The sequence below is a fragment of the Natator depressus genome, chromosome 2 (genome assembly GCF_965152275.1).
Source record: "Natator depressus isolate rNatDep1 chromosome 2, rNatDep2.hap1, whole genome shotgun sequence".
Lineage (NCBI taxonomy): Eukaryota > Metazoa > Chordata > Testudines > Cheloniidae > Natator > Natator depressus.
The window spans coordinates 32,169,033-32,182,410 of record NC_134235.1 but is presented as its reverse complement, the minus strand read 5'-3'; the positions used below and the strand labels follow the sequence as shown (position 1 = coordinate 32,182,410).

The 13,378-nt window shown below is 40.1% G+C and overlaps 1 protein-coding gene across 3 annotated transcripts in view; it reads left to right on the top strand.

Annotated features, from left to right (window-relative positions):
• EMC2 (ER membrane protein complex subunit 2) overlaps positions 1-13,378 on the top strand; it is a 203,861-nt gene that overhangs the window by 42,003 nt on the left and 148,480 nt on the right. Inside the window, exon 2 of one of the 3 annotated variants that reach the window (XM_074943944.1) lies at positions 272-383. The exons of 1 other annotated variant lie outside the window; for it this stretch is intronic. In XM_074943944.1, the coding sequence (XP_074800045.1) occupies positions 333-383 (51 nt within the window). In that variant the 5' untranslated portion in view covers positions 272-332. Of the gene's footprint in view, positions 1-271; positions 384-13,378 lie in introns of those variants that run through there. One more of the 3 variants, XM_074943945.1, reaches the window with a different exon arrangement.

Below are 13,378 nucleotides of genomic sequence, written 5' to 3'. Positions count from 1 at the left end.
TAAACTGTAGGTTGAGCATGGATAAAGCATGCTGCATAGGGACTGGTTCCTGCAAAATAATCAAGCCAATCCAAAAACATTTGATGCAATGTATAGTAAATGGAATGGAATGTGTAAATGTATATAAAGGAAGAGGTTTGTAGGATGCTCTATACCTGCCCCCTATTTCTGAATCTGATCAACTCAGCATAGCTCTGCTGTATGCCAAATAAAGGAACCTGAGTAATGAAATCTGGAATCAAACTGAGTTGTTTTTTTTTTTTTATCCCAGAGAACTGGATGTAGTGTTCGCCCAGAACTGGACAAGGTTTTCTGGATAAGCCGAGTGGAAAATGTCTCAGAGGGAATCCCAACATTGTGGTCTAAGTATCATTATGGAACATGTAAGATCATTGGAGCTAATGGTTCAAGTGCTGGCAGGGTTGACTCCTCTTACTCTCTGAAGGAGATAAATTGAGCTCCATGCACTCTTAATGTGAACAAGGTCTACTGGATAAAGGACTGTTCGCTTTGCATTGACCTAAAGATCCTATGGCACTTTTCATAAAGAGAGGGGTGTACCCCTGGGTCTTTGGCTCAAATTTTCCCATTGTTACAGTACACTGAAGAACTGTGGAGGCAGCTGGTTACCTGACTATCACCCCATAGGTAGTTCAGCTGTATTTCAGAGGTGGAGTTTGTAAAATGCTTTGAGGTCCTTTGAGATGAAAGTTTTGGTAGCAGTGTAAAGTATTACTCAGGGGAGAATGCTTGCAGGTGAAATGGATGTTGTTTAACAACTGATTCTGTATCATTGCTGCTTTTGTGCTATAGTAGTTCTATATTTACTTGTCCATTTTACTTTGTCAAGCCCAACACAATGGTTACATGGTTTTAATTTAATACAGCTTCTAAAAAATCCCTTGATGTTTCAAAGAAAACAAAAATGGGTAACACTCAAAGACATCTCTCCAAAATGCTGGCCAATGTACTTATCTATGGGGCATGTTTTGTGCTTTCCAGTGGTGAAAAACATTCTACAGGGGATGGAAGAAAATTTGATTCAAAGAGCAGGAGCAGGGAAATATGATTTTAATGAGAGTGACATTTAATATAGTTCCATATTCAGGCCCCAATATGGATCTATATCCATATATCCTCCTTTCAAGTCACGCAAGACTGTAAAACTCAGCTGGTGTGATTCCTCAGAGAGCTGGAATTAATAGGACTTGAAGCTCCATACTTCTCTCCTCTCTTTCAGCACTTAATTCTCTGGAGAGATTGGCATGTCATAGTGACTGAGTCTACGGAAGTTGTTTCTTCAGTAAAGGATAGAAGACATCTTAAGATATTGAAACAATTCACATTCTTGGAGAAAAAAATTCATACTCTTGGTCCTCAGTTTAATATAATTGATGAGAAGCTTGTTCCTTGATTCCTACCAGTGTTAATCCAAGAAAAAAGTGCTGTTATACTTCGTTATTTATTTTAGCAAACAAATTGCACTGCTTTGTAATTAAACCCATTAAACCCTTCTGGCACCCCATCATGTCTTTATTATATTATTTGTTTATCTAGAAAGGTGGGCAAGCTAGTGATGTTGTGGAGTTCATGAGCTGTGCAATGCACTGGGCCTGGAGGAGTAATAATAAATAACTACACAAGATGCAGAGCAGTGGAGAATCAGGCCCATGGTTTATATCTGGAGGAGGAGGAGGAAGTCTCTGACGCACTGTTAGAAGGTTGATAGGGAAGGTGAAATATTTGGCTCATATAGAGAGAGTAGACTGTGACGTACAATAAATAGATTTTGTTTCTAGATTGTGTGTGTGTGTACTGAAGTGTGCAGAATCAGATCTGCTGCTTTGTGATCATTTGTGTGATCGGAGAGGGTTGATGTTCTGGTCTGTATATTATTTATATAAATCTCTGTGTGAACTGATACGATAGTCTGGGTGTTCATCACATACACTAAAATACACAATGTTAAATACAATGTAAAGGACTGTTCATACTTAAATATGGCAGGCAGAGAATCGATATATGGTGGCTAATAACTGGTGGTTAGTAAACTGGAGAATGGTTTGTGGGCCACATGGTGGGTGGGGATTTGTCAGGGTTTTTAGCTCGTATTGAAAATACATATGATGTGGGGTGGGTATAAGGAAATTTCTGATCTGAGGCTTAGCTGAGGATGTTTCTTTGTAATGTGCAGTATATTTCACACATGCACATTTATCTAAGAAAATGCATGAAGCATGTTGGAATGGTTATCAACCTTCTCTTTGTTGCTCATTTCCATACCTTTAAATATTTAGATTCTTAACTAACCCTTCGTGATAATAATCATTCATAGTTATAATCTTAATGTAAGTTACTAAGCTCTTTATCTGTTAAGAGTAACACAAGCTTATTGACTTGGATTAAATTCAGCATTTTCTGGAATCTACCCCACCCAAGGGGAGGATGCAGACACATTTGCTGTCCCTGGGTTGGTATGTAGGATACAACCAATGTGCACCCCCAGTGCAGGGGTTTGCTCATAGGTATAGTTTGACGTCTATATTTCTGGGGGATGGCAGCTCCAGTCAGGCCACGGGACCATGTGTAGGGGGGCAAATTCCATGTCTCTCCGAGGCAAGCAGTTAGGGCGGGGGGCAACGCCTCTTTCCCAGCTATGCCCATGGGTTTGCTTCCCATGTACTCATGGAGCTAAAAGTACAGATTTGCCCCTCCTGTGGTTTACCTTAAAATACTCCCTGCTTATGCACTAGTTCTTGGGAGCTGCTGCAAAGTCTAGTTCTGCTATGCACAAGGGATGTGGAGTCCATCATGAGTCTGTTCCACAGCCACCCCCCTTGTATGAATCATAGTGCCTCTGCTTTGGGGGCCTTCTATGGTATATAGACTGCTTGGTGAATTTCACCATTTGCACTTCTGAGAAAAGTGAATAATTTGCAATTAATCAGAATGGAATTCCTTTTATGTTACAAGACCTGTTTTGGCCTATCAAGTAAATATTGAAACTAATATGTAGTTTTGCTGTCTATGATCCCTGCCAGTTGATATGGATTTGTTTTGTTGGTTTTATAGTAGACCTTTTTGTGGAGAAAATGTTCTTTACTGTTTTATATTTGTATTCTTATCAGCTATTTTCTCCAGTTTAATTTTTCATTGACAAATGATAGACAAGTGTTTAGTATTCTTTTTTAAAATGTTGGAAAAGTATGTTAAATAGTTAAAAGGTAAAAATTGCCAATAAAATATTAATAATCATTGTATACCTTTTATTTAAGATTAATATCTGGATATAAAATGAAAAGAAGTAGGTTCTAGTACATTTTGTGGTGGTTAGGGATTTTGGTACTGTTTAACTCTGGCACAAAACCCAAGTGAGTCTACAGAAGATATATTATAATTGCATTCATATAGGTTCTTATCCAACGCCCACTGAAGGCAACAGGAATCTTTTTCAATGACTGAAATGGAGCCGGACTGGCTCCACGGTTCCTTTTGAAAATATTGTGAATTGCTTTTGACATTACTAAATAGCACAAAGTAAATGGGATCCATCCTGCACTGCTTGCATAACTAAAGCTTCTGCTGAAGGGATATAACACTGCAGTTTTAGATTTCCTAACTTTTTAGTTGTAGGTGATTACCATACCCTTTTCTTAAATGGCATACATACAGTAGCACAGGCTGGATTTCACAAGAGGTTGCACTTTCCAGTGCTGCTAGAGAGATTATATTAGAGATTCTTGAGTTCTGAATTTTTCCATTCCCTCTTTTTGACATTCACAAACCCACAGAACTTGCAGTATGAAATCTGGTTGATGCCATATACTTTAAACAAACCCAAAACACACACAGAGCCTCCTTTCACTGGAGTTTTTTAATGGCTGCTTACCATTTCCTGTTGGGTGGGATTGTATTTTTAAATTTGTCTTTTTCCCCCCTTACACTCAGAGGCCATTTCAAGCAGATGTCTTTCATTTAAAGCAAAGAATTGTTTTTAAATGATTGGGGCCCTTTATGGGAAATGTTCTACTATAGGGATTTCAATAACTCCATACAGGGGGGATTTATTTTATTTATCCCTTTTCTTCCTACAGACATGGACTATTAGCAATTGTAGATAGATCCTCAAATGTGTGGTTGTTACCCACTACTCAGGCCCCAATCCTACAATTTGATTGCAGATGTGGACCCCTGTGCAGTCTCATTTTTCTGTGAGGGTGTAGAACTGTGGGATTGGATCCTATGTAAATTATCAAAAAATAGAACCACTATTGTTGACAGTGTTACCTCCTAAGAGTTTGATCTTGCACAAACTTAGGCATACCAGTAACTTTACTCATATGAGTGGTTCCACTTACGTCAATGAGATTACTCACATTAGTAAAGTTACTTGTATGCTTCAGTCTTTGCAATATTGGGCCCTAAAATAGTAATGTATGTCTCAGGAAGGGAGACCCATACAAGAAGAGCAGGACACCCCATACGGTGTGTTCAAGATCCCCTTTCTGAGAATAGAGCTCTTTAACAAAAATGAACTTTTCTTCCTCTTCGCATGAACATGGACATATACAGATAGTTGAAGGCTCTGGAGTGGGTCCTGAGCACACAGTTTTTTAAGATCTCCATCACAGCATTGCAGTATATTTTCCGGTTCTAGAGAGTAATAGTTGAAGTAGCCAGTGAAATGTACCAAATATATTCCTAAACATATGCTATGGGTGCTGATGGCTGATATTTACAGTCCCTAATATATTTAGGGATATTTAGAGTCCCTAAAATCTAATCTCTTTCCATAGGCTAAAAATATTTGATATATATGCACTTGGAAATCTGTGTATATCTTGCTGCTGTTTACATGAACCTCTGTGCTGAAATTCCTTATACTTGCTATTTTGTCTGGAACTTACTGTAAATGCTTATTTAACTTAACAGGTTTTTGTAGTGAAAAATAATAATACGAAAGCACTTCTGTTAAAAAGACAGACACTCTCCAGGTGATTAATAAATATCTTGATTTTACTAGCAGCTACTCTATCACTCAAGTAAATATTTGGTAATCCATCTCTGACTTCAGGAATTGCTGAACTATGAACAACATGGGAAATCATAAGGATGGAAGTGGAACAGTTCATTTAGGTTTTTCCATAGTGTTGAAATCCACTAAGTTAACTGTTATATTGGATCAGCCATATGGCTCAGTGGAGAGGTATGTGCACTGCTATCTGAGAGTGACACTTTGAGATCCTGATCCCTTGAGCTGGAGTTGCGAGCATAACAAAAATGTGACTCTCCACTTCCTTAGGGAGGAGATGCATGCCTCTTGCTTTCACACCTCTCTGTGGGATAGTTACGGTCTCAGAGGAAACTGCTTGTCCTCCCATTGGCAAAATGTGTCCAGTGATCACAGCTGTTGCTATAAAAACTGGAAAAAAATCTGTAACTACATCTCCTGAGCAGAAATAAAGTCAGGCTGACTTAACCTGCCTTGTGCTATTACAGAATTTAATATAAACTACACTGCTTCACATTGCCTTGAGATAATGGTATGTAAAATTTGAATCCCATGCAAACCTCTACATATATACACAAAGTTTGATGATAACCTTTAATACAAACTTTATGCAAACTGATTTACATAATGTTTACATAAATAGAAGTAATGTCTGCTTTTTGTATACAAGACAATACAATGATTGCTCAACCTGGTAATGTAAATACATAGGAAACAGACCCAAATATTTTACAGATATTACGCTCACAAAATTTACATTCAGATTTAGTTTGCAAATTTCCCATGTACCGTATGATGCCTTATAAGTTACTTGTAAATTTGCATGCAAAATGGCTTTCAAAGTTCTTCTCCCTTAAAAGTTAATGTTTTTTTGTGGTTTACTAATATGATCATATTGAATGCATTGGTTCATTGACACTGTTCTTTTTTAAGACTGATAATGCTTAAAGGCTAATTTAGAGTCTGAAGTAGGATCCATAGATTAAATTGATACTGCACACTGGCTAATAAACAACCATACTCAAAGCTCCACAAGGTAAGCTTTGCCTATTCTGTTTTTAATCAGATACAGTTGGAACAGCTGTAGAATAGCTCTGACCACAACTTTGTATCTCAGTTTTGCATATCCAATTTTAGTTATTTGTGTCCTCTACTCAGTAATTTTCATTGTTTTAAATTTTTATTCAGATTTTTAAAAAAGAAATATCACTGCAGATTATAGAAAAAATATTCTAATTTAGTTCAAAATTAAACATTAATAATTTCACTGATGTGGTGGCCCCAAGGAATGAACAGGAAGAATTCTGTGAAGAGGGAGCAAAGCTATGTCAGAAAAAGAATCAGCAAGGCACCAAAGTATGTCAGCTGGCTAAGGACAAGGGTGATGTGACGGTGGGTGCAGAAACATCAGGTGACCAAGAATTGGAATATGGAATGAGAAGGAAACAGAAAAGCCCTTAATGACCAGAAGGCTGTAAGATACTGTGAAAAGCCCTAATTGGGCACAATGGAGATGATGAGAAATACCCCAAAGAAAAAGGAAGATAAGAGTATCCCCACTATACTGAACATCATTCACCAACTACTGTGAATACAAAAGGAACAAAATGAGTGTTGCTGAGTGAGCTACTAAGAGCTGTAGGCAATACTATGCAATGATTAGTTTTTAGGACCGCAAAAGTAGTTTGAACATAGATTAAAATGTCCTCAGTTCAGAGGTGTGTGTGTGTAGGCATACCAGGAGCACTCTTCTCCAAAAGATCAGAAGGTAGTCTTAACACAGATGAAGCAGCATGAAGTGCCAGTTTTGAGGACATTAGAAATGGTTGTAGGATTAGATAGTCTGGAGGCCCTGCATATTATAAATTATTATTTGCCAAGGACTACAGGGGACTATGTTCACCAGATGAGGTACCTGCAGCAAAGAGGAAGCCGGGCCTGGTTTTCTTATTTTGGTGATGAAGACAAGGGCATTGCTAAGAAGCAAATGGACTTTCTTGCAGCAGCTGGGCAGGAAGAACGCCCTGGCTGGAGGTCATGACCGGTGTTAACTGTGGTCAAGCCCATCTTTTGGGGCATAAATTGGCTCTGGGGAGGGGGAAGAGGGGCAAGATTGTGACAGGGTAGTCTGCTTCCCTAAGGGTAGTAACATTTAGTGGTCAGGCCACCCCATCATGTTGCATGGCCCTTTAATATTTTGGAAGGTCTGATATATATACACACAAGGAGCTAGGAGATAACGACAGAGAGGAAACAGTCCCAGGAATAAGTGGTACTTGGGAGACAATCCCATCATTGTGTATTTAAAGGATTGGGGCCAAGACCTTGCAGAGTGGTGGGGGAGCAAAGCTGCCCTCTCGCCCAAACAATTGGGGATGAGCTGGGAGAAGGGAAGATCCTGCCTCCTCCCTCATAGCAGGAAAAACAGTGGAAGGAGAAGTCTGGGTTGGCCTGTTGAACCCTTTGAGCCTGATAATTAATAGGGAGGAAAGGGGGACAGCTGAGGGGGAAGCTGGTGAAGGCCCTATAGCTAGCCTAAATTATAACCCAGCTCCAAGGAAGAGGGACTCCCCATTTGAGAAAGTGACCATCGGAAGTACAACCCCAGCTCCAGGAAAAGGGAGCTGCGGGGTCCCCTAAACGGGGGAGAAAGATGACCAGGACTCATATGAGCCTCAGAGGGAGGTTGACCTAGGGCAACTAATGAAGTAAGTTACTTTGTAGAAAGACTTAATAAATCAGCCCCCAGGAAGTGGGTACTTGTTTTGAACTGACCTCAGTGTGGATAATTGATTGAAAGAACCAAAGGGGGTGCTGAATACAATGCACCTGCAGGGCCACAAGGGGCCACATGAGAGCATGCTGGAGGGCAGTGCCCTATGACATGGTTCTTCAATCTAGCAGACAAAATCATAGCAAAATCCAATGACTGGATTTTGAATGAAGCCAGACAAATTCAGACAGGAAATAAGGTGCACCTGTTTGTCTGTGAGGGTAATTAAGTTTTGGAACAATTTACCAAAGGTCATGGAGGATTCTCCATCTTTGGCAATCTTTAAATCACAGTTGGATGTTTTTCTGAAAGATACAGTCTATTCAAAAAGGAATTAATTGAGGGAAGTCCTATGTCCTCTGAAAGTCAATGGGAGCTGGTCATCCAAGCATCCCATACATGCTTTTGAAGATCTTTCCCTTTCTGTGCAGGTGGTCAGAAAAATCTAGACTAGCTAGTCTGAACTAGCAATAAAATATACCTCTCAAATAATGGTATCATTTTCTTGTGGCTACTGAACATATATTTAAGCAACTCTTTTGTGCTCAAATTCTACAACCCCTGTATGACCAGACTGTCTCATTGTTGTGTAGCTGTGTTGGTCCCAAGATATCAGAAACACTATCTGGGTGGGTGAGGTAATATCTTTTATGGGACCAACTTCTATTGGTGAAAGACCTGAAGAGCTCTGTGTAGCTCAAAAGCTTCATATTAGTCCCACGATAGAAGTCTCCCTATGGGATGGGGAGCAGGAGGATACCAGACAGTGTTGGTATATAATACTCTAAATGCTCTTTCATTGATTACAAAACAAACCTTACTCACTCCACATTTACACCCAAAACATACTATAGAATCATAGAATATTAGGGATGGAAGAGACCTCAGGAGGTCATCTAGTCCAATCCCCTGCTCAAAGCAGGACCAACACCAACTAAATCATCCTAGCCAAGGCTTTGTCAAGCCGGGCCTTAAAAACCTCTAAGGATGGAGATTCCACCACCTCTCTTGGTAACCCATTCCATTGCTTCACCACCCTCCTAGTGAAATAGTGTTTCCGAATATCCAATCTAGACCTCCCCCCCACTGCAACTCGAGACCATTGCTTCTTGTTCTGTCATCTGCCACCACTGAGAACAGCCGAGCTCCATCCTCTTTGGAACCCCTTCAGGTAGTTGAAGGCTGCTGTCAAATCCCCCCTCACTCTTCTCTTCTGCAGACTAATAATCCCAGTTCCCTCAGCCTCTCCTTGTAAGTCATGTGCCCCAGCCCCCTAATCATTTTCATTGCCCTCCACTGGACTCTCTCCAATTTGTCCAAAACTGGATGCAATACTCCAGATGTGGCCTCACCAGTGCTGAATAGAGGGGAATAATCACTTCCTTCCATCTGCTGGCAGTGCTCCTACTAATATAGCCCAATATGCCGTTGGCCTTCTTGGCAACGAGGGCACCACTGCTGACTCATATCCATCTTCTCATCCACTGTAATCCCCAGGTCCTTTCCTGCAGAACTGCTGCTTAGCCAGTCGGTCCCCAGCCTGTAGCGGTGCATGGGATTCTTCCTTCCTAAGTGCAGGACTCTGCACTTGTCCTTGGTGAACAACCATGATTTGAGGACTTCAATAGCTCAGACATAGGTGAGAGGTTTTTCGCAGGAGTGGGTGGGTGAGATTCTGTGGCCTGCATTGTGCAGGAGGTCAGACTAGATGATCACAATGGTCCCTTCTGACCTTAATATCTATGAATCTATGAATCATCAGATTTCTTTTGGCCCAATCCTCCAATTTGTCTAGGTTACTCTGGACCCTATCCCTACCCTCCAGTGTATCTACCTCTTGCCCCAATTTAGTGTCATCTGTGAACTTGCTGAGGGTGCAATTAATCCCATCATCCAGATCATTGATAAAGATGTTGAACAAAACTGGCCCCAGGACCAACCCTGGGGCACTCAGCTTGATACCGGCTGCCAGCTAGACATCGAGCCATTGATCACTACCCATTGAGCCCGACAATCTAGCCAGCTTTCGATCTACCTTATAGTCCATTCATCTAATCCATACTTTTTTAACTTGCTGACAAGAATACTGTGGGAGACCGTATCAAAAGCTTTGCTAAAGTCAAGATATATCACATCCACAACTTTCCCCATATCCACAGAGCCAATTATCTCATCATAGAAGGCAATCAGGTTGGTCAGGCATGACTTGCTCTTGGTGAATCAATGTTGACTGTTCCTGATCATCTTCCTCTCCTCCAAGTGCTTCAAAATGGATTCCTTGAGGACCTGCTCCATGATTTTGCCAGGGACTGAAGTGAGGCTGACCGGTCTGTAGTTCCCCGGTTTCTCTTTTTTCCCTTTTTTAAATATGGGCACTATATTTGCGTTTTTCCAATCGTCCAGAGTCCAAAGGTTAGAATGATCCTGTTGGCCAGTCAAGATTCCTTCCGATCATAAGATGCAGGGAGCTGGCGAAAACCACATCTATATCCACACGGGACTCTGGATCAATAAACTACTCTGATTTGCAGAAATCATAGGCAACCATTTATAGTCCATTTCATCGCGTCATCAGTTCTTTGCCTTTGTTTACTAGGCCTTCTACCCCCAGAATTCTAGAGAGAGAATCCTGGGTGGGCCACCATGATCCAAGGCGTGCCATTTCCTCCAATTCTTATACAATTTTATATCAGTCCAGCTGGTGTTGTTTCCTTTTCTGCTGATTTTCTGTATTTTTCTCAGAACATAAGATTGTTTTTGCACAAATAGTTCTAATAGTCCTTGACCTTAAGTTCTTGCTTTGGTTTCTAACTTGCAACGCACGTATTCATGTCAAACACGTGTCATTCATACCAGGCCTCAATGTCCTATAACATATTGCATGGATATATGAATCACAGTGTATATTGATATAGATCCCAACACTTTTGCTAACAGAAGTTGGTCCAGTAAAAGATATTACCTCACCCACCTTGTCTCTCAAACTCTCTGATGCTTTTTTGACCTTTAACTTGGTTTTCTATATTTATTAAATTTGATCTAAATGTCAAAGCAGTGTATGGGAACATGATGGCAAGAGATTTGATTTAAACAATTGTTCTGAGAAACCCAAGGATTTTTTTAATAGCAAAAATAGATCTTTGCATATTAAATACTTTTGAATAATTCACGCAGCATATAGAGGTTTGCTTCAGAGGATTTTGGATAGCTCTAGTAATCAGTGATGAAGTGATGAGCATTTCACTTCCAAGAAAATATCAGCCCTATATTCTTCTATGCACTAGTGCAAAATCCATCCAAACTGGGGTGGTAGGAGGAAATGTCTTGCACGTTTTACTTCTCTCTAATCCTCGATGCCCCTCCTCTATCAACCTCCACGGGTCTAGAGGTGGCATGTTTCCCTCCTCATATTACAGACTCCAGGCATATATCCTGGCAGAGATTAATACTGCTCCAAAAGGCATTATCTCCTACTCTGCATCTGCACTCCCTTTGAAGAGGAAAGTGGGTTTTTGCAGGTGGGCAAGCCAATGCGAACATGCTTTTAAGGGAGCTACATTGACATGGGGATGGGACAGGCAGCTTTGTTGGGGGACACTCTCAGCTGGGTTATTGCTTCCATTCCCTGCAGTTCCTTGGGATCCACTGAACTTGGAGACTGCACCTTCTGTGCCCTCCTCCAGCCCTTTCCCTTTGAGTCTCCAAAAAATGAACTTCACAGAGAGTATCCTTGGCCCTTTATCTCTCTCCTGCAGGTTTTTCCATAAGAGTGTACCTTAGGGCTCTATATTTTAATATATATTTTAGCAGAAATCATTCCTGTGTAATAAAGTTTCAATTAGATACATGAATGAAAATTTCCTCTACCTGCTTATACCAATATGGGGGGTGGGTAGGAATTATTTGCTTTTGGTGGGTTATTTATCTAATTACCCACAAATATTTGTTATTCGAGCTATCAAATCATCAAAAGTCAGATCCTTATGTAAGCATTGCCACTTAGAATTAGGCATTTTCCCCTGAAATTTAATTCTGGTTAAAGGGGATGCTCCACATTTCTGGAACAGGGATAGTTTGCTCAATTAATCATTATAGCCCACTTATCCCAATGAATATTTGGAGTAAGACCATTAACTCCAGACTAGCTTACAGAGGAATTACTCCAATTGACACCAACATAAATGAAAACAGTTTCACCCACTGTCTCCAGCTGCATGTGAGATGTGCTAAGAAGAAACTGTATGGTGGGCAAATTCACATATTTAATAGCAATATTTGCCAAAATTAGCCACAACTGCCATTTTACTTTTCTTATCAGTTAAAGTAACGTCTCATGTTACTCTCATGATCACAAATGGGCTCCAATGTGATGGATAATAAATAATAATAATATAATTAATATGTGGCCTGATCCAGCTATTCTTATTCATAAGACCTTTAAATCTGCCTTGAAGTCACTGGGAGTTTTGCCTGAATAAGACTAACGAATCTAGACTGCAATATCTTACATTTAGATAGGATTCTCTGGGATGAAATATCCTAAATATTTTACAAAATATATAGAAATTATTTCATGCACCACTGAAATGCAGTTACCTCAGGTGAAACAGTAGTTTTAACCATTCCATAGCAATAAATTCCGTAGGTCAATAAAATATTAGTGTGTCAGTCTGAAATTGCAGCTTCCATGTGTGCACAATAAACAGTTTGCCAAAGTCTGTGTAGTATTATGACACCTGAAAACTTGAGTGAAATTTCAAAAGCTAAAGTGAGACAGTCTAAGGGGTTTTATTTTAAAGGCCCTCTAAGCATTATGGAATGGCAAATTCATGACAATATATTGCAACTAACTCTTAGTTTCCTAATTATTAGGGTTGTCAAGCAATTAAAAAAATAATTGCAATTAATCACAAGATTAAAAAAATTAATCGTAGCTAATCACAGTTTTCTATATTTTCAAATATAGGCTTTTGGCTTGGGTCTCTGGGATTCAGCCCCCCTCAGGGCGTGGGGTGCAGGGATTCGGCCCAGCTCCAGACGCAGCTGCCTCCGCAGCTCCAGACTGGGGCTTCAGCCTCCTCCCCACCCAAAGGTATGCAATTAACACATTAAAACAAATGAGTTCATTTTGTTTTCAGTTAATTGCAAGTGTTAACTGCGATTAATTGACAGCCCTGCTAACTGTCCATACTTTTTTTCTTTCCTTTATATAGGTGGTTAAATGTTATCACAAGAAGCCAGGTTGGGTTAATAAGCAAGACTTTTCTGTCATCTACTTATCAACTCCCAACTCTTATGATGTCTTACAGGGACAAAAGGGAATTTACTGCTTGTCTGTACAAATGCATGTTAGTACTTGACTTGCCTGGCCCAATTAAATAGGTGAGGAAGAAGGTTTTTAAAGTATGCCTGTGATAGAGGAGTGGAATAATTGTTTGGGAGAGAGCTCCTCAGATGTCTTCTGAATAGAAGTTTTGAGAGGCCTCTTGACGGTTGGGATGGTCTAACCAACAGAGCAGTAGACTCAAAACTACTCTTGGTTCTCCTTAGCACTCAAACACAGCTAAACTAGTGATTTGCTGTGTAGCCTAGAT